Here is a 24203-nt window from a genome sequence, read left to right as displayed (position 1 = left end):
AGCTCCTGATGCTGATGGAGTGGATGGGGTAGGGAAAGAGAGACATCCGGTTATTTCTCTCATGCCTGACTGGGCAGTGGTTGAGTGGTTACTGGTCTGTGGAGCTACAGCATGCACACAGAAGCAAGGACAGGCTGCACTGGGGAGAGAATGTGAACTTAGTGGAACTCTGAGTGCCTGTGAGGGACCTGTGGTGTGCGCTGTGCATCTTGAGCACCGGGCCACTGCTCATCATTAAGGCTCAGGAGGAAAGGAGACGTGTGGTTAGGAAAAAGGGAGATATAGAGCTGGACTCTCAGAACTGGCAACATCTCCACCTTAGAAGAGGTCACATTGTATATTTGTATCAATGAGTTATCATATTAGACATCATGAGCATCATCTTGGGTGAGGTTTCTATTGCTGTGATGAAATACCATGACCGAAAACAACTTGGGAAGAAAGGGTTTAATTTCATTTTACACCTGTGTCCATCATCCAGGGAAGTCAAGGCAGAAATTCAAGAACTTGGAGACAGGAACAAATGCAGAAACTATGGAACAGAGCTGCTTACTGGCATGCTCAGCCTGCTTATAGGATTCAGGACCATCAGCCCAGCCCAGGGATGGCACCACCATTGAGTTGGGTCCTCCCACATCAATCATCATCAATCAAGAAAAGGCCTTGAGCCTGGCGGTGGTGGCGCACGCCTTTAATCCCAGCACTCGGGAGGCAGAGGCAGGCGGATCTCTGTGAGTTCGAAACCAGCCTGGTCTACAGAGCTAGTTCCAGGACAGGCTCCAAAGCCACAGAGAAACCCTGTCTCGAAAAACCAAAAAAAAAAAAAAAAAAAAAAAAAAAAAGGCCTTACATGCTTGCCCGAGTATTCTCTCAACTGAGGTTCCCTCTTTCAAAATGACTCTAGCTTACGTCAAGTTGACATAAAACTAGCCAGCATAACTACATATAAGTATTAACGTTTTAATTAAGAATCTAAAAAAGGTGCCAGGCGGTAGTGGCGCTTGCTCTGGGAGGCAGAGGCAGGTGGATCTCTGTGAGTTTGAGGCTAGCCTGGTCTACAAGAGCTAGTTCCAGGACAGACTCCAAAGCTACAGAAAAAGCCTGTCTTGAAAAACAAAAAACAAACAAACAAAAAAAGGGCCAGAAGTGGATGTTGGGTGGGGTGTCGCCTGTCTTCATTCCCAGAACTCCCCAGTAGAGGCAGGCAGATCTCTGTGAGTTCAAGGTCAGCCTGGTCTACAGAGTGAGTTTCAGGACAGCCAGAGCTACAAAAAAAAAGAATTTAAAAATAAAACTTGGGTCTTGCAAGAGAGCTCAAGCTTGCAGACGTGAGGATCAGAGCAGAGTCTCCAGAGCCCATGTAAGAAGCCAGACATGGCAGCAGTGCACTGAACTTGTGAATCCCGTGCTGGGAAGTGGAGACAGCCAAGCAAGTCTATTTGGTGGTCTCCAGACAAGTGAGAGCCTGTCTCAGAAAATGAAAAGCAGATATGCCAGAGGAACACCACCAAGTGACACTGTGCTCTGGCATGGTACACTTACACTCCACATAGGCTGGCCGGGGATGGAGCCTGGCCAAAGTTTGCCTAACGTACAAAGCTCTGGGTTCAATTGCCACCTCCACAAACTAGATAAAATATTGTGTAAGATAGTGGAGGAAATACATGTGTGTATATACTTAGCAGGCTATACATATAATGCTAAGTGCATCGTGGTCCTATTCCTACCTAGCTCCTATTGTTATGTGGATTCTTCTCTGCCCCATAGCTAATCAAACAGTAAGTCCTGTTGGTTCTCCTTCCAATATATACCAAGCCCAGGGACTCACAACTAGCTTAGAGTCCAAATTCCTTCCTGTGTTGGTGACTGGCGATATCCTGTGTGTTCTGGTCCCTATCTCTCTCCCTCCCATGATGCCTTCTTTCTGCCCAGGAACAAGCTTGTGCATTTGCTTTTGCCTTTTGATGAGAGTACTCCTTCCCAGGTGGTCACTAGCCTGATTCTTGGTGCACATTCAGGTCTGGGCTCAAAAGACAGGACACTTTTACTTAGAGGCTTTGTGTGTGTCTCTTACTTACTCTCAGAAATTATCCTACATATTATTCATTTTTTTTAAAAAAAAATGTACGTTTTCCAGGAAATTCCGTGGGCCTAAAAAAATGTCACCAGTATGTAAGAGGTCTTTGTTATACCATATGCATATTCACGGACTGACCAACTAACTCAGGGAGATGTCTACAGTTCCTTAAGCGTCAGGTTTCTCGTCAATAGGAAAAGGGATTACTAGCTTGGTAGTTTTAAGCTTCAGAGATGTGAGGGAAAGTATCGAGGAGATAGGGCAAAGCTCCACGACGAACCTTTGCAATTCCCTGCTCAATTCCTCTAGACACTTGAGCAAACTGATTGACAACCCTTCTTTCCTCTCAGATAAAAAGAGCTACAGCTGACGAGGACCCGGAAAAAACGGTGCCACAGCCAGGCGACATCATCGCCGTTTTAAGAAGCTCGGACAGAGCCCCTCCCTTAGCACCCAATGTTTAATGTACCGAAGTTAGTGCAAGTCACGTGAGATCACGGCGCTTCGCCACGCCTTAAGGAGGCGGAGTCTCACCTTGAGGGCCAATAGCATAAGCCGCTTTAGGAACAACCCTAATTCCAGATAGGGAAAGGGGCGGGGCCAAGAGTCTAAGCAGCTGTAAGAGCACTTCCGGAAAATACGCCCCTCCCCTCCCCCCTCCCCGCTGATTTCGCTAGTACCGGGTGGGCTGAGCCAGCGGGTGCTGATTAAAGGCGCCGCCTGCCGCTTTCTCCTCGCCTCCCCCCCCAACCCCGGTCTCCCCGCCCCCTTCCCGAGTAGCGGGACCGGCCTTGATGTAGGGATACACACCCCCCACCCCAGCGCTTCTGTCACCCTTGTCCGCGAGTCCTGAGCTCTGCAATCCTCCTGCCTTCTCGCGCCCCCATCTTGCCGGCCTCGCTCTGCTTCGAACCCATTGTATGCAGGGCGGCTGGGAACCCCGGCCCGAGACACTGGACCCCAGTGTGTCCCCTCCGTGGGTCCCGCGGGCCGAGGCCCCTCCCCGCCCGTGCTGATCCAGGCTGGGGCGAGAGTGTCCTTCCCTCGCTGCGCCGGCGGTGGGGGTCGGTGGGCCGCACCCCAGCCCCAACGCGAACCCCCCGGTACCCTTTCCTAGAGGGAGAAGAGCCAGAGAGACCCAAGGCAGGGAGAAGCAACCTCGAACTGCCCGGCCTGCTGATCATTTTTATTATCGAGATTATTATTGAAAGGGGGCGGGACCCCAGGATGCGGAGAAGGGGGCCAGAGACGTAGCTATTTCTATTAAACAGATTATTCTTGAAATAATACACGCAAGATGGCTGAAGGTGGCTGTGATGAGAGTGTTGGGCTGGGGAGTGGCTGGTTTCTATCTTTTTACCCCGTTTTTTTTTTCTTTCTTTTTTTTTTTTTTTCCTCTCTTGATCTGAGGATAATGCTCTGAAGAGACAGCCGCAGCGTAGACCCTGCCCGGAGTGCCCGCCCTCCCCTCACTTGAGAAGCTGCGGGAGAGGACAAACGGACCCACGGACCGAGCGGCTCCGGACGCGTCGCCCGGACAGCGCTGGGGGCCACAGGCACTCGCCTGTTCTGCCGACTTCTTCCAATTCTAATCTTTTAAAAAGAATTTTTTGGAAAGGACCGGGATGGGTGGAGCAGAGGTGGAGAGGAATCAAGACTTGGCATTTTCCTCCTTCCCTCTCTCCTAATTTGCTGGAGGCCGCCAGCCCTCCCCTTGGAGGAAAAAAAAAAATCCCACCAAAGGGAGGGGGAAAAGAAAAAAGCGAGCTGCAGGACCCTCAAGCGCGCGCCCGGACCCCGGCCCCAGCGCGGCCGCTGGGAGCTCAAGATGGCTGGGCGCTGAAGACGCACCCGGCCCGGCTGGCTCGGCCCGGCCCCGCCGCAGCAGGCTGGCTCCGACCGCAGCCCGGAGCCGTCCAGGCCGGAGCAGCAGAGGCCGAGAAGAAAAGAAAGTGGGGGGGAGGGGTGGGGGGGCGAATGGGGAGGGCCAGGCGGGGGGGAGGGGAGGGCTGGGAGCCGAGCCTCCTGTTCATTAGCAGTTGAGAAAAATTCCTTTCTAGTTTGATCAATCCTTGTTTTCCTCGGCGCAGGCAAGCCGCCCGCCCAGCGCGGAGTCGGGGAGTGGGGTCTCTCTGCGGCGGGGGCGCCCTGCGCGGGGCCTCCGGGGAGCACAGAAGTAGCGACAAGGGGGTCAGGCCAGAACACCTCCCGGGCTTCTCCCTCCCTCCCTCCCTCCCTCTCTGGTTGCTTTTTTTTTTTTTTTCACTTCTCTCCCTCCCCCTTCCGTTTCTATTTGTGAAGGGAGGAGGAAGGCAGAGGCGGGCTGGTGTCTCTGGCCGGGGACTGGAATTTCATCTGAATGACTGCCCCAGCGCGCACGCAGCGCCCCGCAGTCGGCCCGCCCGCGCCCTGCAACCCGCAGCCGGCCGGCCAGCTGGGGGACGCCCGCGTCACGGCCCGGGGACCGCCGGCGCGCCTTGCTCGCCGGCTCCGGATCGAGCCAGCTTCGGTGCGACCGAACTAGCTTTCTGTGCCCCTCGGACCTCGGCCGGGAGCCAGGCAAAAGGCGCGGCTCGGAGCAGCCGGGAGGGAGCCACCGTCGCCGCGACCGCCACCCTAGGAAGAGTGCGGCTCCACCGATCGGTGCGCCGCGGGGCGCGCCCCGATGTCAGCCGCGGGGCCGAGCGCAGGCCGCGGGACGCCCCTGCCCTAGCCGCGCCGACGGGGAGGCGGCCTGTTATATGGAATTTGGACCACGGCGTTCCCCTCCAGGGCTGGTGCCCCGGCCGCGGCCCTGGCGCAGCCCGCCGCCTCCCGCTAGGCACTCGCCAGGAGGAGGAGACGCAGCCGGCGGCGCGCGCTGCGCGAGGACCCAGGCTCCCTCCTCTGGGGGGCGGGCACGCGGAAGGCGCTGGTGACTGAGCGACTGGCGGGGCCGGCGGGGACCGGAGCTCCGGGCTCGGTGGGACCCCAGCTGCATCAGACGGATCCCCAGGGTTGAGGAATTCGGGAGGTCTCGGGCCCCCTGCCCGCAGCCGCCATGGCGGAGAATTGGAAGAACTGCTTTGAGGAGGAGCTCATCTGCCCCATCTGCCTGCACGTCTTCGTGGAACCGGTGCAGCTGCCGTGCAAACATAACTTCTGCCGGGGCTGCATCGGCGAGGCTTGGGCCAAGGACAGTGGCCTGGTGCGCTGCCCTGAGTGCAACCAGGCCTACAATCAGAAGCCGGGCCTGGAGAAGAACCTGAAGCTCACCAACATCGTGGAGAAGTTCAACGCCCTGCACGTGGAGAAGCCGCCGACGGCACTGCACTGCGTGTTCTGTCGCCGCGGCCCCCCGCTGCCGGCGCAGAAGGTCTGCCTGCGCTGCGAGGCTCCCTGCTGCCAGTCCCACGTGCAGACGCACCTGCAGCAGCCCTCCACCGCCCGCGGGCACCTCCTGGTGGAGGCGGACGACGTGCGGGCCTGGAGCTGCCCGCAGCACAACGCCTACCGCCTGTACCACTGCGAGGCCGAGCAGGTGGCGGTGTGCCAGTACTGCTGCTACTACAGCGGCGCGCATCAGGGACACTCGGTGTGCGACGTGGAGATCCGGAGGAATGAGATACGGGCAAGTACACTTCACGCGCGCGCACCCACACACACATCCCGCCTAGGGGCTACCCATCCCCACGAGCTGACTCTTGTGGCATTAATCTAGAGGCCCTCTTCCAAACTCTCCTGTGAAAGTTTTGGGGGGACAAGGTCCTCAGAAGAAGGGCCTGGCTGCTGGATGCATTCTCGCACCTGTGCCCTTAGGGCTCCTTTTGCGAGTCATTTATGTAATAGAAGTAGTTTAAGTGTCTCTTTTCTGTTTTGCGCAGTTCCCTCCCTCAGCTTTGTTTCTGTAAGCTCTACGGGAAGTCACCAAGGCAGTGACCCCGGTCCTGCTTCTCCAGCTGCTGTTTATGTAATGAGTGTCCTGGTGCCGCTGCTGTGGCTGACATGATCCATGATGCTGGCATACCAATGAGGAAGTAAACAAAAGCAGCCATGTTAGTTTTAAGCTCTATTGGAAACACATTGGGGGTGGGGGGAAGCTTCCGGAGGTAGAGCAGAACTCTGATATCTAGCTGGGCAAGGCCTGCTGTCCAGAGTCATCTACTGTCAGCTCTTCCGCGATCTGTCCCAGCAGACGCTCCCCAGGCTGAGGCTGCTCTCTATGTACTTGTATGCTGCCCGAGCCTGCATGAACAAACCTTAAAGTATGTGTCTAACCCTTTCCTCCCGGCCCTGCCCTCCTCCACAGCCCTCCCACATTTGGGGAGGGGAGGTGGAAGACGGAAAAAGAATCCTGTGGGTTTAAGGTTGAGCCGCCTTGAAATCTGGTTTCAGGCAGCTGGCTCCCCTGGGCTGCCGGCTGGGTGATTACGGAACCGCACCCCCTCCCATTGTATACACCCTGCTGCAGCAGCCAATGTCAAAACCGCCTTCCCCCTCTTAGGCCTCCGGGCCTGGCTAGGGAACTGGACTGGGGCATACTTCCGTCCCTTTCACTGGAAGGGGGCTCCTCCCAGGTTCCTCTCGGGTCCCCTGCCTCTTGGGGTTGAGTCACACAGAAGGAAGGAGTTGATCTAAGCCATCTGAGCCATCTTGGAGGCTCGGGCTAGGGGTCTTGTGATAAGGGAGCAAGGTTCTGCTTGGTAGGACAGGGAGTGTGTGTTTAGGGTGGGGGCCCCTGGAGGCCAGTGGGGCCTCTGCAGTATGAGGAAGCTGGGTCTCTCCAGAATGGAGATGGGGGCTGTTTCCTTGGTGGTGGTGGGGGGACCGATCTAAATGAGTCACTGTTTAGCAATTAAAAAACATACATATACAACCAACAAAAGGAAGAAGGGCCGCCGCAGGCTGAGGGCGGGGATAACAAAATTTGCTGTATAATTAGTTTGCAATTGCATGGGCCAGTTCTAGGGTTTTGTGCCAGGAGAGGCCTCTGGTTTCTTAAAGGAAGTGTGGGGGATGGAGAGTCACTCCTCCCCACTAGTGTTGGAAGAGGCCGAGGCCTGGGGAAATGGAGGAGCCCTGTGGTCCTCCTCCCCCGACTCAGGGCAGGCATAGACTACACTTTACCCAGTATTGAAGCTGCTGCTATTAATAAAGATGGTAGGGGTGGAGGCTGGGAAAGGCTGGAGAAAGGACGGCTGGCTGTCCAATTCTCTGTCTGTGATTGGCTGGAGAAAGTGGGTAGAGGGCAAAGAAAAGATGTGACTGAATGGAACAGGAGAGGATTTTGATTGGACCGTGTGCTTGCGCCCCTTAAATGCTAGGGATGTCTTGGGGAAGGGAAGAAAACTTCATTATACCTGGCTTGGTATTAGGGCATCCTTAGATGTGTGTCTGCATTACTCTCAAATGGCTATGGCTTGCTTGTGGACTGGGGAGGAGAAGGTGGCATCCTTAGTTCGCAGAGTACCATGGCCTCCTTTCATCAGGCGCTGAACTTATGTCAGCAGCTCCATGATGTGTCTGTCTGCCTGTGTGAGTGGTGAGTTGCATTAGGGCCAGATGTTCAATTCCGTGAGGTCAGCATCTGTGCCCGAGGCTCATCCTCCTCCATCCTTCTCTGATCCATTCTCTCTAGTGCCCCAGGGCACCAGGCTTGGAAACCCTTCAATAGCCCAGTGTCACTCAAGTATGAGCCTGACTTATTGAATGCAGAGGTAGGGGTCCCGCCCTTAGGGAGGGGCTGAAGCTGAATGGGAGAACCCTGCCCTCTCTCTAGGCTATCCTGGATGGGGGTGGGGGGGGGGAAGGTGTCTTTGCTTCAGCCAGTTTTTTCTGGCTAGGAGTCTGTCTTAAGGGCCTTTGCTGGTGCTGTGGAAAGGTATACCAGAATTTTCCAAGGTATAAGTGCAGAGGCACAAAGAACCATAAAAGGAATCTAGGTTTTGCCTGTTGTGTTTCCTCTCCTGCTCTCCCCCATGGGGTCAGGGTCCAAATCAGCTGCCTGGAAATAGTTAACGCTACTGAGGGTTTTGGGTGCCCAGAGTGGTGGCCCATACTTTAATCCCAGCACTTGTGAGTTCCAGGCCAGCCAGGGCACATAGGGAGACCTTATCTCAGAAAAACAAACAAATCCAACACCATCAACAAAAAACTAACCACCACAACCACTGCTTAACCCTTTCTGGTAGCCCCATTCCCAAATATCTACAAGCACCTACTTTTCTTTGCTTCAGCCAGGGGCTTGGCTGGAGCATCAGGAAGGGGTGGGACTTAAGAGTTAGGCCTGTGCAGGCTAGGACATTGCCCCACTCTGCCTTTGAGAGGACTGGATGCCAACCAGATGGGCCTCAAGATCATTCTCTGGGACATACCTATAGCCTTGAAGTGTTTTCCATTTGAGCTGTGGGCCCAGGATTGAGACCTCCATGGCCTCAGGCCCAACAATCCTGAATGGACATAATCCCTTCCAGCCTCTAAGTTTAGGGGTTCATCTTAGTAATAGGGGGCTGATGGGAGTTGGGAGTACTCTTAAGACCTCTCTTAACATAGTGAAGACCCAAGAGAAGTCGTGGCCATGTGTGTGTGCCTTTGCAGATATGTGTGCTTGTGCTTGTGTGGTTTGTGTGCTCTCTGGGGAGCGGGGTCCCCACTGCTGGCTTTAGTAGTTGCTTGGAGTGAGGGTGCTCTGTTCCTGTGAGAGGGTGGCCTAGAGGTCTCTGCTAAGCTGGGGCTGGGGTCACAGCCCCATTCCAGCAATTCAGACCCTCTGCTCCCTCTGCCAATAGCAGACAGGGTGGGGAAGCTGTGTGTGCATTGAGGGGTGTGTGGTGTGAGGTACACAGGTACTGTCTTCCATGGTCATCCTGAATCCTTAGAGAAGGGGTCTGCTTTGGCCTCCTCCCTGGGTCCTAAGAGAAGCCTCAGGCAGGGGCGCAATCTCCTGCCTCTACGGCAGCATCCTGCTGCCACAGCCATGAGCCTGTTACGCACTCCCAGCTCACAGTTCTGGACTTGGTGTGTGTGTGTGGTGTCTGTCTGTCTGTCTGTGTGGTGTCTGTGTCTGTCTGTCTGTCGGAACTGTTTCCCCCCCCACACGAGTATCTCCAAGAAAGGATGTGTGCATGACTGACTTAGTTAGGTACTACTTTCCTGTGTGGCTGTAGAGTTGGGGACAGAAGTGTGCTCATGTGTTTGTGTCTGTGAGAGTGGATGTCAGGTGAGAGGGGATGGGATGTTTCCCCGGACTTTGTTGTTTAGACTGCTACTTACCAAGTGCTTCCTCAGGGAGTAGGTGGGCTGGGAACCTGCCAGGGGGCTTGTGACTTTCTTACCTGGGGATCTTTGGAAAGGGATCCACTTTAGGGTAAGCTGTTGCCTGTGGCGGGTGTTGGAGGTGAGAGGGAGCCCCAGTAGGTGCTGCAGAGCTGGAGAGTGGGGAGGGTCTGGGTGGGCAGTCCCACTTGGGCCTCTGCCCTGGGCTGAGCAAGCAAGTCTGACCAGCCTCATCCCTGGCTCTGGGAAAGCCTTCCTCCCTGGCTGGCCTGGCATTCAAACCCAGACAAAGGGGGGCTTTCTCTCTCGCCTCTTTGTTCTGCTGCCCCAGAGGCTGCTCTGTGTGCAGCAAAAGCTAATTCGACTCTGCAGCTGGGAAGCCCTCTCATGCTGATGGCCTGTGGGGATTGCTGAGGCTCCAGCTTTCTCTTTGCCCTGACTCCTGTGCCTCCCACCCTTTATCTCTGGTTTCTCACATGGTATCCAAAGCAAGCCCTGTGGCAGGGGAGGGGGGACTTTTTTGGTGGGGAGAGGAGATTGTGACCATGGAGCCAGGTCAGATTGGGTCCTGGGATATGGGCTTAGGTTAGGAGGAAAGTCCCACAAGGTTCTAAGTGCTGGCCTGATCTGAGCAAGTTATGTTCCAACAGCCCAGCCCCTTTCTGGTCCCCCCACCCTACTCACCGTTGCCATAGGTGCTGCTGGAGCCAACCTTGGCCTTGCCTGGAAACTAGAGCCTGCCTGTGCCCTGGCCCTCAGCCCAATCTCCCTTGACCTTCCTTTTCTTCAAGGTTGACTTGAGGGTTTATTATTATTTATTAACTTTTACACAGTCCTTACTCTCCAAACCTCACCCATCTGCTTGATCTAGTCTGGTAGCAAAATACCACCAGGGCCTAGATGGCCAGGCTCCAGAGGCACCTGAGATGACAGGACAGGAGCTAGGCCCTGTGAATACCCCTCTTGGTTGGGTGGGCACCAAGGCATGGAAGCAGGTGTGTGATGCATGGTGCCCTGGAACCGTGGAGGGTACGGGAGTTCTTCATAGGCCCAGTAGATCCCAGAATGCCTGAAGCCCACAATTCTAGGGGGACTTGCTCTGGGGGACTGCCCCAGAGTCCTTGCTCCCTCCATTGCTTCTAGACTAGATATAGTTCCCCTCCTACACACAGTTCAGGAAACTTATAGGGGGCCAGAGTCAGTTTGGAAAGTCACTGCTCCCTGTTTTGGGAGGCCTTGCTGGGAATCAAGCTGGGATGGGACATGGAGCTCCACCTCAGCTGTGCAGTTTTTTCCCAAATGGGAGCTGGAATTCCCTGAGAAGGCAGGTAAGAAGCAGCTGGAGGGAGGGAGGCTGCTGGGAGTGCTGCTCCTGCTTCCTCCACCCCTGGGCCTCCAGCATCTTCCTGGAGACGGGGTCTCACTATGTAGCTCTGGCTATCCTAGAACCCACTATATAGACCAGGCTGGCCTCGAACTCACAGGGATCGATAGCCCTGTCTCTGCCTGTCTGGTTAAAGGGGCCAGCCACCACGCTCAGCCCATCTGATTTTCTGATTTGGTAGAATCGGTGTGGGTGTGGTGAAGAGGCAGCAGGTGGGTTTTCCTCCTGCCAATCTCAGTGTTTGAAGTCACGCCCCCTCTCTGGCTGCCCCCTGGCTACAGGGAAGCTGGGGGAAGGGGTTTTCCCAGCCCTGCCTGCCCTGCAGGTCTCACTGTGAGCTTCCTTCCTCATCCTGCCCTCTCTCTTACAGCAGACCGGAAAACCTCTGAGGTGGCGGAGGGGAAATTAGACCCACTTACCTGTTGGGGCTACTGTTGTCACTGGGCCATGGCTGGACCCAACATCTTCCTAGGGCGGGACCCTAGGGTCCCTGAACAGGAGTGCTTCCTGGGAATGCCTAAGAGGATAGGAGGCTAAGCTGCACCGGGACTAGGCAGGAGTTGGGGGATGGGGGCCTCAGTTGGGGTGGGGGAAGAGCTTTCACTAACTGGCAGGGTAAGAATCTTTCTTGGCCAGGGGAGGGTTGGTGGGAACGTTTGGCTGTATCTGTCTCCTTCCCCTGGGACTCAGCCTTAGTCGCTTCCTCATCTGCTTATGGCCCTGGTCATCATGACTTGGGCGGGCAGACAGGTGAGAGATTGCAGTGGCGAGGGCCAAGCCATCAGACCGCCTGGATCCTAGTTTCTATCTGGGGTGCTTTGTTCCCGCAGGGTCACATCTATGCCCATAACATAGGCCGCCAGCATGCTATCTGAGCCCCATTTGTCGTATAGGGGAGGGAAGAAGGCCTCCTGTTCACAGTGAAGCTTTTTAAAAATGTGTGTGTGTGTGTGTTTTACCTGCCTGTATGTATGTGTACTGTGTGTGTGCAGTACCTGCAGAGGCCAGAAGGTGTTGGAACCCCAGGAACCTGGGTTACAGATGCTTGTGAGCCCATTAGTGCTGGAAGTCAAACCTGGTCCTCTACCCAAACAGCTAGTACTCCCAACCCCTGAACCAGTCTCCAGGAAAGCTTTCTATCCGGGCCCCTTCGTTGTCTGGGATCTCCAAAGATCCAGTCTTGTGTAGGACATTGGGTGCAAACATATGTGCACTAAGGGTCTCAGGGCCCAGGTTGCTGTGCGTGCATGTGTGTGTGTGTGTGTGCGCGCGCGCGTGCATATATATCAGGCTGTCCACATACGAGCTATATTTATTGTTAGTCTGACCCCTCTGGCTGACAAGGGCAGGGTCTGCTGGGCTGCTAAAGAGGAAGAGCCAGCCAGGATGAACTCCAGGCTCTCTTAACTTAGGGGAGCCTTCATGCTCACCCTAACCCCTGCCCTCAACATCTTGATTCTTTGTTTCTAGACTAGCAACCTCCATAGAACAGGTTTGCCGGAAGGCCCGGAAGTCTGGCTGGCCTTGGTTTCCCCATTTATAAGAAGGGAGGGTAGGGGTGGTGAGGACGGAATTGTTAGGAGCTTAGCTTTGGGTATGGTGTGAGTATAGGGTTTACATGGTGAAACTGAAGGCCCCCACAGAGGAAGAGAAGCACCCCTTGCTGGTGGGCACTTTTGAGGGTCTGAGAGCTGCTCTGGAGAACTTTATGCTCGCCTCCTGGATGTTTCTGTATTCAACAGTAGCCTTTGAAGGGAAGCAGAGGACAGCCACAGCCATAAAGGTTTTTTTTTGAAATAGGGTCTCCCTTTGTCACCAAGGATGACCTCAAACTTGTGATCTTCCCTCATTTTCCCCAGAGCAGAAACTAAGGCTTGCACCATCATGCCTAGCTAACACCCAGTTCCCATTTGCTGCCACTACCACCTCTTCCTTTTGTAGTCCAGACTGGCCTTGAACTTCTGGCGATCCTCCTGCCTCAGCCTTACTAATGCTGGTATTTTGGGGGGACACCAGAATGTGAGCTGAAGATGGAGGGCAGTGGTAGAGCCCCTGCCTAGTTGTGCAGGGCTCCTGGGTTCCAGCCGCAGGGTTGTGAACCCACAGTAACAGTGGTAGCGCACCTGCTTAGCAGACATGGAGATTCTAGGATAGAACTGCCATATAACTTCCTGAGAGTGGCAACATTTTTTTTAAATTATTTATTTATTATGTATACAACATTCTGCCTCCATGTATGCCAACATGCTAGAGGAGGGCACCAGATCTTATTACAGATGGTTGTGAGCCACCATGTGGTTGCTGGGAATTGAACTCGGGACCTCTGGAAGAGCAGCCAGTGCTCTTAACCACTGAGCCATCTCTCCAGCCTGAGTGGCAACATTTTGTGTCCTTTAGTGGCTACATGTAGCCATTGTAATCACTGGCAATGAGGTCCGGTGCTACTGAAAACCCCAAGCCATACTTAGTTATCTCTCTCTCTCTCCCTTTCCCTTCTCCCCCACCCCCTCTGTCAGGGTCTTTCTATGTAGCCCATGCTGGCTCCAGTTCCTAACCCTCCTGTCTTGGCTCCGCGTCTGCATGCTGGGTTACAGGCAGGTGCTACCATATCTGGTTTACTTTATTTTCTACTAACGTCAGTGTAAAAAGTGGCCGCTATACTAAAGAATACAGCTACTGAGTAGGGCAGGATGTGACAGCCCATCACGTGACCAGGATAGGGAGGGACCTGCACCAACTCAGAACAAACAGGGGTCATGGAAAGTTCCTCAGAAAGCAGACAAAGGTGAAGCATTGTTGGCTCCCAGACAGTGACGGAAAGAAGAGTCCTGGAGGTCCCTGAGATGCAGAGGGTTACCGAGCCTTCTTGAGGCACACTGAGAATCTGGCCCAGCCAAGACTCTTGCCTGTACTTCCCTGGCACTCAGGAGGCTGTAAGTCATGTATAAAAGATTGTTCTTGGCCATACTGCAACATTTGAAAGTTGGCAATCATCTTGAGCAAGAGACACCTTGTTTGTGAGGCGTGTTTGGAGGTGGGAAAGGGAGGGGAGAAATAAAAATCAATTGTCACTCTTGCAGAGGGACCTGCATTCAATTCCCAGTACTGCATGGTGGCTTTTCAACCATCCCTAACTCCATTTCCAGGGGACCCAAGCCTTGTGACCTTGGCCAGCACCAGACACATACCTTGTGCACATGGATATACAAGCAAGACAGTCATGCAAAAAATAAATACAATTAGTGAATTAAATTTCTAAGGAAAGAACTTGGGGAAGCGGCTTGGTCTAGCAGCGAGCGGATGGTTCTTGGGAGCAGCAGGGTCTTTCTCTCCTGGTCTCGCCAGGGGGGGAGCTGAGAGACATAACTAGCAAGGACTCACTCCTGAGGCCAGCGCTCAGCCTTGGGAACAAGAAAGAGGTGGCTGTGTTGTTGCACCATAGAAAAGGACAAATGGAAGGTGAGGCTAAGAGCCTGTGTCACCTTGGAAGGCTGACCCACTGCATCACTGCTGCGCCACTCAAGATGGTGCCCCCAGGGAAAAGTAGCCTGGCTTGGGTACTCAGACCTCCTGCCATATTACCTGGTGTGTGCCCATTACTGGCTATATAACTTCAAAGATATATGTTTTTTTTTTGTTTTTTTTTTTTTTTTTTTTTGAGACAGGGTTTCTCTGTGGTTTTGGAGCCTGTCCTGGAACTAGCTCTTGTAGACCAGGCTGGTCTCGAACTCACAGAGATCCGCCTGTCTCTGCCTTCCGAGTGCTGGGATTAAAGGCGTGCGCCACCACCACCCGGCATATATGTTTATTTTTAATTGTGGTGTGTGTGTGTGTATGCGGGTGTGCATGCACATGTGCCAATGAAGGCCAGGAGTCAGATGTCCCTGAGCCACCTGTGAGCTGCCTGACATGGATGCTGGGAACCATACCCTGGATTTCCTGTAAGAGCAGCAGGCATCCTTCACCACTGAGCCATCTCGTCCCTTCCATTGGCCAGATGGTGCAACCTCTCTAGGCCTCAGTTTCTTCATTTGTGAATGAGGATCCTAATGCAGTACTTCCTTCACAGCATTGTGGGGTGATTAGAGGAACCCCCTTCTAGATATATGAGATGATGGGAGCACGGGAAGCAGCGGCTACAAGTGCTTGGTGTGCAAGCTGGTCTTGGGCCTGCGTGAGAACGGGGGAGGCTGGCTGATTTTAGGTCATTTTGAGTCTGTTACCAAAAAGGAGGAATGGTGCGTGGCTGGAAAGGCTAGAGCCGCACCCCGTTCCGACACCACCGTTCCTCTGTCTCTACAGAAGATGCTGATGAAGCAGCAGGAGCGGCTGGAGGAGCGAGAACAGGACATCGAGGACCAGCTCTACAAGCTCGAGTCGGACAAGCGCCTGGTGGAGGTAGTAATCCCTGAGCCGGTATGGGGGTAATGGGAAAATGGGGTGCAGGATCTTAGGTGAGTTGGAATCCCACTAGTTTTAGTGTGGCTGGCACAGAGCCCAGTGCTATGACTGGGGCGTTGGCAGGTCATGTGTTACCCTCAGAAGCCAGAGGGTCCCAGAAATTGGGTTGGGGTGTGTGTACACCTTTAATCCCAGCAGTCAGGAAGCAGAGGCAGGCGATGGTTCTCCATGAGTTCGAGGCCAGCCTGGTCTACAGAGCAAGTCCCAGGATAGCCAGGACTGTTATGCAGAGAAACCTTATCTCAGAAAACCAAAAAGTAAATGGGGTTGGGGTAGTGACATCAGGCTGAAGTCACTCTGCTCGTGTGCCTGCATCCTCGTCCGTCTCTGCAGGAGAAAGTGAGCCAGCTGAAGGAAGAGGTGCGGCTGCAGTACGAAAAGCTTCACCAGCTGCTGGATGAGGACTTGCGGCAAACAGTAGAGGTCCTGGACAAGGCGCAAGCCAAGTTCTGCAGCGAGAACGCGGCGCAGGCGCTGCACCTTGGGGAACGCATGCAGGAGGCCAAGAAGCTGCTGGGCTCCCTGCAGCTTCTCTTCGATAAGACAGAGGATGTCAGCTTCATGAAGGTGGGTCTGGGGACCACTCTGTGCAGCTGTCCCCCAGCTGCTTCCAGGCAGCAGGCTCACCTCCCTTAGCCTTTGGAGCCACTCTGTCCATCTGCTCTTCCTTGTTTGGGGACCTCAGGCAAGTCATAGATCCCTGAGCCTTTACATATATCAGTCCACTATCCTTTATCTATTATTCCAGATTTTTTTAAGCTCCAAAAACTAAAAAACACAAAGTTTGGCACCTCATTTAACAGCGAATACTGGGTAGAACTGACATGGGCAGTTAGGGGTCTTTCTGTGTTTCACATGGTAAAAAAAATTTAAACAGGTTGCAATAGAAGTGTTGGGCCAGACTACGGTCCTGTTTGGATCATATGAAATATGTGATATCATATATGATACGGATACCTTTGCTTCCTTCTGAAATCCAGATGTAGCCAGATTTCAAAGGCCTGTTGGACTGGGTGGTACACACCTTTAATCTCAGCACTCAAAGAGCAGAGGCAGAAGGATATCTGAGTTCCAGAGCAGCCTGCTTTACATAGGGAATTTTAGGACATCTAGGGCTATAAAATAATAAATAATAAAAGGGAAGGGACTAGTGAGGTGGCTCAGACACCTTCATACCAATGCACATAAAAGAAAGCTTATAAATAAACAAACAAACAAATAAATAAATAAATGGAAGAGATTTGTGGAACCCTCTCCCAGATATAATGGTACAAAGAAGAAGCAGTGCCTGGCTGGGAATATGGCTCAGATTGTACGGTACTTACCTAGCACACATGAAACTTGGTTTGATCCTCAATACCATATGCTAGGTTTGTTACCACACGCTCCTGTAATTCTGAACTGGGAAATGGGGGCAGGAGGATAGTTCAAGGTCATTCTAATACTTAATTCTACACCAGCCTAGGGATCTATGAGACCCTGTTTTAAACAGCAGAAGCCATGCCACGGTGGTAGCATAGTGAGCTTTCAATAAATGGAGCTGTTCTGCCTTGCCTTTCCCATTGACTGATTCTGCCTTCCTTCCTTGCAGAACACCAAGTCTGTGAAGATCCTAATGGACAGGTGAGCTGATAGCCTCCAGGCCTCCAGACCCTTTATCTGAGGGAGGGCAGAGAGGGCCATGCCCACTGGTGGGGAGGTAGGGCGGGCTCACTGGGGCCTTCTCACAGCAGACGCCCTGTCCACTGTCCCCAGGACCCAGACCTGCACGGGCAGCAGCCTTTCTCCTCCTAAGATCGGCCACCTGAACTCCAAGCTCTTCCTGAACGAGGTGGCCAAGAAGGAGAAGCAGTTGCGGAAGATGCTAGAAGGTGAGGGTGATGCCTCTGGGCAGGGGTAAATGCCATTGCCATCTCCAAGGGGCAGCGTAGCTTCGCACACAGACCTGTGTGCACGTGGGAGGGACCTTGGGCAAGTGACATTACATTTCCTCGAGCTTCGGGGTTTTTTGTTTTTGTTTCTTTTGTTTTGTTTTTTTGTTTCTTTCAGCTAGGAAATGAAAATAGTAAACACCAACCAAGATGTCACATAGTTGGACCCGTAGGGGTTCAGGTCCCACATGGGAAAGGAACCAGAGTTGTCTGGGCTGGCGCTTCAGCAGCATTTACTCCAAATTCTCCACAGGTTCCTTCAGCACGCCGGTGCCCTTCCTACAGAGCGTCCCCCTGTACCCCTGTGGTGTGAACAGCTCTGGGGCAGAGAAGCGCAAGCACTCGACAGCCTTCCCGGAGGCCAGCTTCCTTGAGACGTCATCCGGTCCTGTGGGCAGCCAGTATGGGGCAGCGGGCACAGCCAGCGGCGAGGGCCAGTCTGGGCAACCTCTGGGGCCCTGCAGCTCCACACAACACTTGGTGGCCCTGCCGGGTGGTGCCCAGCCAGTACACTCAAGTCCTGTGTTTCCCCCGTCGCAGTACCCCAATGGCTCTGCCACCCAGCAGCCCATGCTTCCTCAGTATGGTGGCCGCAAGATTCTCGTCTGTTCCGTGGACAACTGTTACTGTTCTTCCGTGGCCAACCATGGTGGCCACCAGCCGTACCCCCGATCTGGCCACTTCCCTTGGACAGTGCCCTCACAGGAATACTCACACCCACTTCCACCCACACCCTCCGTCCCTCAGTCCCTTCCTGGCCTGGCAGTCAGAGACTGGCTCGACGCTTCCCAGCAACCTGGTCACCAGGATTTCTACAGGGTGTATGGGCAGCCATCCACCAAACACTATGTGACAAGCTAACGCCAAGCAGGCAGTGGACGCTGGGGACCCTACCCCCCAGCCCCGGTGGCTCGGGAGTTACACATTCAGAGACCTGCCCTTCTTTCTGCCCTCCTCTCTCCTTCCTCCATTCCTCCAGGTCTTTTCCATTTGGTTTTGTTTTATTTAGGACCTTGTTCTGATTTTTTTTTTTTTTTTTTTAATTATTCATCTCCTGGATGAGGAGGAGGTGGTGGGAGCTGGCCTGGGTAGGGGCTGCAGGTGGCCCTGGAGTTGGAACAGTGTCTTTCTCAAGGCACTGAACTCTCTATCTTTTCTTTTTTTCTTTCTTTTCTTTTTTTAAAAACCCACTCTTTCCTTCCCCTGCATTGCTCCCATGGCTGGAAGAAGCCTTGGGATGCCAACTCTCCTCACTTACCCTAGGAGATGGCCCAGTGCCCACTGATCTGTTTCTCTTCCCTCCAATTTTTCTTCTGGGCAGTTTGATCACTGATGGAGTAAAGAATGACCTATAGATTGTGGAGTTTTGTTGTTTTTTAATTTTTTTAAACCAAGAATGATTTCTTCTGCCTCCTTCTCACCGCGTTCCCAGACGGAGTTCAAGGCCACATCTCAAGCATCTTTGGCACCTTCAGCCTGAGTGGAAACCTAAAGCCAGGAGCCCCAAGTCCAGGAAAGGTGAAGAAAGGACTTTGCCAATGATAGTGACCACAGCGAAAGCAAATAATAATAATATTAATAATAATAAAGAGAAATAAAAGAAATAATGAATAAAAAGAATAGCACAGCCCTTGTTGAGGTCGGTGGAGGAGGGGCTGCCCGGATTTGGGTCCTCACCTGGATTTTGACACAGCTACTTCCTGTAGTGAGCATTTTGTATGAGTCGTGAACTTCCTGTTCTCGAGACACAGGTATTTATTCTGTAAACTGCCCAGAGTGCACACACTGAAATCCAACCTTCTAATAAACATGATGGCGCAGCCCTGCTCTTACCCCATTGGCACCCCCAGGCCTAGAGTCCGTAGGCACTCTATACATGGGGCACTCCAAGGCTGCCGCCTCAGCTCTCCCTTGATTCTGCCCTCCTGGTCTAGAAACAATTCAGACCTGTAAACATCACTTCCTCGGGCCCCAACTGCATCTGCTCTTCACCTTGGGTTCCTTTGACAAATGTTTGCTGAAGGCCTCCCATACCACAACCCCCTGGCGTCTCTGAGCTTCTGCCAATGTGCTTCTAGCAAAGATAGGTGAAGAAAAACACCTTTGAGTCTTGCAAAGTTTACCTGCCTTCTAGCCACAAATACTGAGCATTGCTGTATGCCAGGCACTGTACAGGGCTGCAGGCTCAGAGACGGGCCCTGTTCCAGGGAGAGGGTTATTGGACTCCTTTGATGATTTGGGACTTTGGCCCTGGAGGGGATAAAGGGGTTTAAAGGGCAAAGGCACCAGCTGAAAACCCAGGAGTTTCCATTCCTAAACCTGGTGGTGACTGCAGACCCCAAGGTATGAAAAGGGCTCCCTTCTGCCCAGTACTTCCTTGAGGACACCAAGGCTCCTGATCTTTGCTTTTGAGACTAACCAGCCTGAACTGGAGAATCCCCTAAGTCCTGGGTGTTGGGATTGGTGGCTGGCCCTCTTATGGGAGGTTCTCTGCTCAGCTGCCAGTTGGTTGGTTGCTTTTGGGAACAGGTCTCTATGTGGCCCTGGCTGGTCTGGAACTCAGATCTGCCTGCCTCTGTCTCTAGAGAGCTGGCATTAAAGTATGTGTCACCGTGCTCAGCTGCCTGTTTTGCAGGTATCCCTTAAACTTTTCTCTGACTAGTAAGGGAACAGAACTTTGCTGGTACCTAGTCTCCCCCCGACCCCCCACCCCTGGTCTGGGTGGAATCAGGGAGCCTGGTGCAATGTGGATAGGGAGCCTTAGTGTCCAAGGTCCTTGTGACCCCTGTCACTCCACCTCTCAGAAGAACAGAAGGCCCAGTGAGAAGAAAGGGTCAGGCCATTCCCCTTATTATCCTGGTGTGCTGGAGAAGGGGAGTAGGGAGTTTAGCAGCCTACCTCCTCATGGCTTCTCTGCCTAGGCTGGCCAGAAGCCAGAGCCAGGAGCACTTGTGACAACAGCTAGCTGCCCAGGTTTCTGCACCTGTTTGGGGCTGAAGGGAGGGGCAGATGTCTGCGACAGGAGGATATTGCTGGGCAGACAGACTCCTCACTCCCATCTGCCCCTGTCTCCCTGTCTAGCTGGTCAGGAGCCCTGGTACATCCTCCATGCCAAGAGCTGGAAGCCAAGACACAAAGCTGCCTAATTTCTTTCCCACTTGGCCCAGTTTGTTCTAGCTAATGGGGGAAGGGGTCTTTTCTCCAGGTGCATTCATCAGACTGAGACATGGAGGGGATATCACTGAGGCTAAGTTAGACTGGAACTCCACCCCAACCCCCCTTTGAGGCCTACCCCAACAATCAACTACACAGCTGTGGCCCAGATCCTGTTTGGGGAGTCAGAGAAGCAGGGAAAACTCCATCCAGCTGTCCCTAGCTACCCAGCTGTCCTGGCTTTGTAGAAGCAGCTGTCAGCCACCTCCCAACAGAGTGAGGGGCAGAGGGGCCCCAGAAAGGGCTTAAGTACCCCCCTACATCCAGGATGCAGGCCTACTCAGGAAAGCAGGAAGGAACCTTCCCTATGGTTACCTGGAGTGACAGGCAGAGTCCTAGGGTCCCCACAGGTGCATTGCCCCCTAAGCAAGCTCCTGTGACCCTCACCCCTTCTCAGAGGCCACCACGCCTCCCCTTTCCAGGAAGGGCTGGGAGGCAACAACCTTTCTCCACCACCCCCCACCCCCCAACCGGGGGCGGTGACTCCTGTGGCCCAGATGTGCAGAACCCGCGAGGAGGCCACCAGGAAGGGGGCTGTGGTGGGTGGGAGGTTCCTCTGCCACCCTGGCCTGCCAGGGCTCTTTCATGTCACAACCCTCCCCCGACCCAGCCAGAGCCAGCAGCTGGGCGGGCTCCCGCCCCCTCCTGCAGCCTCTCCCAGCTGTCTTTGGGGTGGGGCTGGGCAGCTGGAGAACAGCTGCAGGGCAGGGAGGCGGGCTCGCAACTGCCGGAAGCATCTCCCGGCTTGGGGGATGGACTGGGGGCAAGACCCGGGGCAGCCTTCTCCTCTGTCCCTTGTTTCCGAGCATTTGACCCCCAGACTCAAGATCAAACAAACAAACAAATAAAAAGGCAAAACAAGAAAACTTCCAGTTTCAAACGACACCTTGGGGCCCAGGGCACCCTGCAAAGGGCTGGCTCTGTCATCTCAGCCTCTTTCCCGTGTGGAAACCCCATCATTCTAACTTCTGAATTCCTCCCAAACCCAGTTCACACCCTCCCACTCAGAGCTCAGTCATCAAACCGGATCTCAATCACCCTCTCCCCGGCTGAGGGTGGGGTTATTGGTTAACAACTTTGGGAGGGCACCAAGCCCCTGGGAGATCCCCTACCGGACCTCTACACCCTGTAAATTCCTGGGGAGGAGGGCCAGCCAGCAGGGAGGGTACTGTTGACATTCTCCTTTATCAATAAAGAATACCAGGAATGCAGAGTGCAAGGAGGTGGAGCTGGTATACCCAGGGGCTCTTGGATAGCCGGTCCTGGAGAGGGTGTCCCTGCATGGCTTGGGAGAACTGTTTTCTTGGAAGAGCTTTAGAAAGAGTTACCTCCTTCAGAGATGGCCTGGTGGAGCTTGCCTGTAATATCAGCACAAGGCAGATAGGAGGATCAGCAGAGTCTACCTAGAGGGCTGTCTCAGACCCAAACAGGACAAAGCAAGAAAGGAAGAAGGTCCGGCATGGTGGTGCTAGTTCTAGCACTCTGAAGGAATAGACAGGCAACTTTCTGAGTTCGAGGCCAGCCTAGCCCACAAGAGCTAGTTCCAGGACAGGCTCCAAAGCTACAGAAAAACCCGTCTCGAAAAACGAAAGAAAGAAAGAAAGAAAGAAAGAAAGAAAGAAAGAAAGAAAGAAAGAAAGAAAGAAAGAAAGAAAGGAAGAAGGAAGGAAGGAAGGAAGGAAGGAAGGAAGGAAGGAAGGAAGAAAGAAAGAAAGAAAGAAAGAAAGAAAGAAAGAAAGAAAGAAAGAAAGAAAGAAAGAAAGAGGGCCAACTGGCGGGGCATGGTGGCACACGCCTTTAGTCCCAGTACTTGGGAGGCAGAGGCAGGCGGATCTCTGAGTTCAAGGCCAGCCTGGTCTACAGAGTGAGTTCAGGGCTGTCAGGGCTGTTACACAGAGAAACCCTGTCTCAAAAACAAACAAACAAAAAGCTATTATTCTAGAATTTTCTTTGGAGGCAAGGGGAAATGAGAAACCAATCAGGAAGTGGTGTGGGGCAGTTAGGGTTGAAAGTTAGGAGGAGGATTAGTACCTAACCAGAAGGGCCTGGCCCCAAAAACATTCCTTACTTCTTCATGTTTCTCTCTCTGCCTTCAAGCTGCACACATAAACCATTCTTCTTCAAGGAAAGGTGTAGTTCAGTAGTCTCTGATGAGCTCACCTTGGCAGATGGCTGGGAGCTCCAAGACATCCCTTCCACAGTGAAAGTAGAAATCTGGGGAGTAGACCTGTGGGCATAGCACTCCCTGAGTTGGGGGATGCCTTTGCGAGCCCAGGGCTGCTTTTGGCCAGGCAGTGAGTGGACTTACCCCGTCTCCTCCACGGGAGACCAGTTTTCTTCAATTGCATGTAGTTTCTCTCTAACCGGGAGTTTCTGCAGCAAACTGGGCTATTTACGACTTCTTGCATTAGATCTTCAGTAATTGGGTCTTTCTTAAAAGGGGACCCATCTGCTCTGTGCCCCGGGTTCTGTTTCGTTTTTTACATTGAGGCAAGACAGGGGATATGTGGGGTGATGATGTTCCACTTATAGAATGGAGGTGAGGGGTGATATAGACACCATCTCAAGTTACAGGTCAGAACTGGAATAGGGGGAAGGGTTTCCAAGAACAGTGTGAAGAGTGATGTGGACTTCTGGTCTACCTAGGAGAAAACTGGCAGGGAGTGGGTGTCCTGGTTGTCGATTGGATGTTGGTATTAAACATTGCCCATATGTGTCCCTGCTGCAGGGCATCAAACAGAAGTAGGCATAGACACAAAAGTACAGCTTGTAGCATAGTAGGGATATTTACCAGTTAACCACCCCTGCCAGCTGTAGCTCTCTAGGTGTACCCACTAAACCATACACTTAGGGTCATCTTCCAATGGTTCACATGATTCCATGTCTCAGTGGCTTTGAACTTTAGACCCTGCAGTGTAGCTCCACCAACCCTATTTCCACAACAGGGGGATGGAGACGCAGTGAGGTGGTGCCTGTGAATGACCAGAGCTGGCGCTGGCCTAGCTTTCAAACACCGGAAACAATCATAGGTTCGTGTTCTCTTGGGCTAACCAGACTCTCGTGCATGTGGTCGTCTTCCTTGGTATTCTAATTGTGATTCACGGGTACAGTGGTCAGTGGCTCAGCGTTCCTCCAGAGGGTGTCAGTTCAAGTCCCAGCAACCATGTCAGGTGTCTGCAACTCTAGCTTCAAGGACCCCTGCACATATTTATACATAATTAAAAACAAAAGCAAAGCCAGGCCAGGAGGTAGTGGCACACGCCTTTAATCTCAGCACTCTGGAGGCAGAGGCAGGAGGATCTCTGTGAGTTCCAGGCCTGTCTGGTCTACATAGCGAGATCCAGGATAGGCTCCAAAGCTACAGAGAAACCCTGCTCAAAACCAACCAACCAACAAAAACTAAGCCAGGTGGTGGTGGTGGTGCATGCCATGCCTTTAATCCCAGTACTCCAGAGGTAGGGGTAAATGAACCTCTATGAGTTCGAGGTCAGCCTGAAAAAAAAGAAAGAGAAAGAAAGAAAGAAAGAAAGAAAGAAAGAGACAAAAGAAAAAAAATTTAATTGTGGCTTCTATGCCAGGGTACAGGCTTCAGGGTTTAACGTTTCTAACATAGGATATGACTCTCAGTGGAAATATGCAATATTAGTCATCTTTGATGTTTCAGAGTCTAGCACTGGGCCTTTATTCATTCAGTCAGTCAGTCATGCAGCAAATATCCACTGAGATCCTTTTGGTGTTGGGCATTGCTCCAGTGTTAGAACATTGTAATTGAACATGAACTCTGTCCACCTTAGAGCTGGTGAGGCAGGGACAGATAACAAGCAATAAATAAATAACCTTGGGCTGGTGACAAATACCACAAAGGCTGTGGGGGGGCAGGGAA

General features: G+C 53.1%; 1 protein-coding gene across 1 annotated transcript; it reads left to right on the top strand.

The window, feature by feature from the left end:
• Window positions 1-5102: 5102 nt before the first annotated feature.
• Window positions 5103-18461, top strand: Trim8 (tripartite motif containing 8). Its single transcript, XM_057778631.1, has 6 exons — window positions 5103-5687; window positions 15018-15113; window positions 15510-15743; window positions 16768-16799; window positions 16932-17047; window positions 17361-18461. Exons 1-6 carry the CDS (start codon window positions 5118-5120, stop codon window positions 17966-17968), a joined length of 1656 nt encoding a protein of 551 aa, XP_057634614.1. The 5' UTR covers window positions 5103-5117; the 3' UTR covers window positions 17969-18461.
• Window positions 18462-24203: the final 5742 nt, after the last annotated feature.

Source organism: Chionomys nivalis, chromosome 8 (genome assembly GCF_950005125.1).
Source record: "Chionomys nivalis chromosome 8, mChiNiv1.1, whole genome shotgun sequence".
NCBI classification, from domain to species: Eukaryota; Metazoa; Chordata; class Mammalia; order Rodentia; family Cricetidae; genus Chionomys; species Chionomys nivalis.
This window is presented reverse-complemented; position numbering and strand designations above follow the sequence as displayed.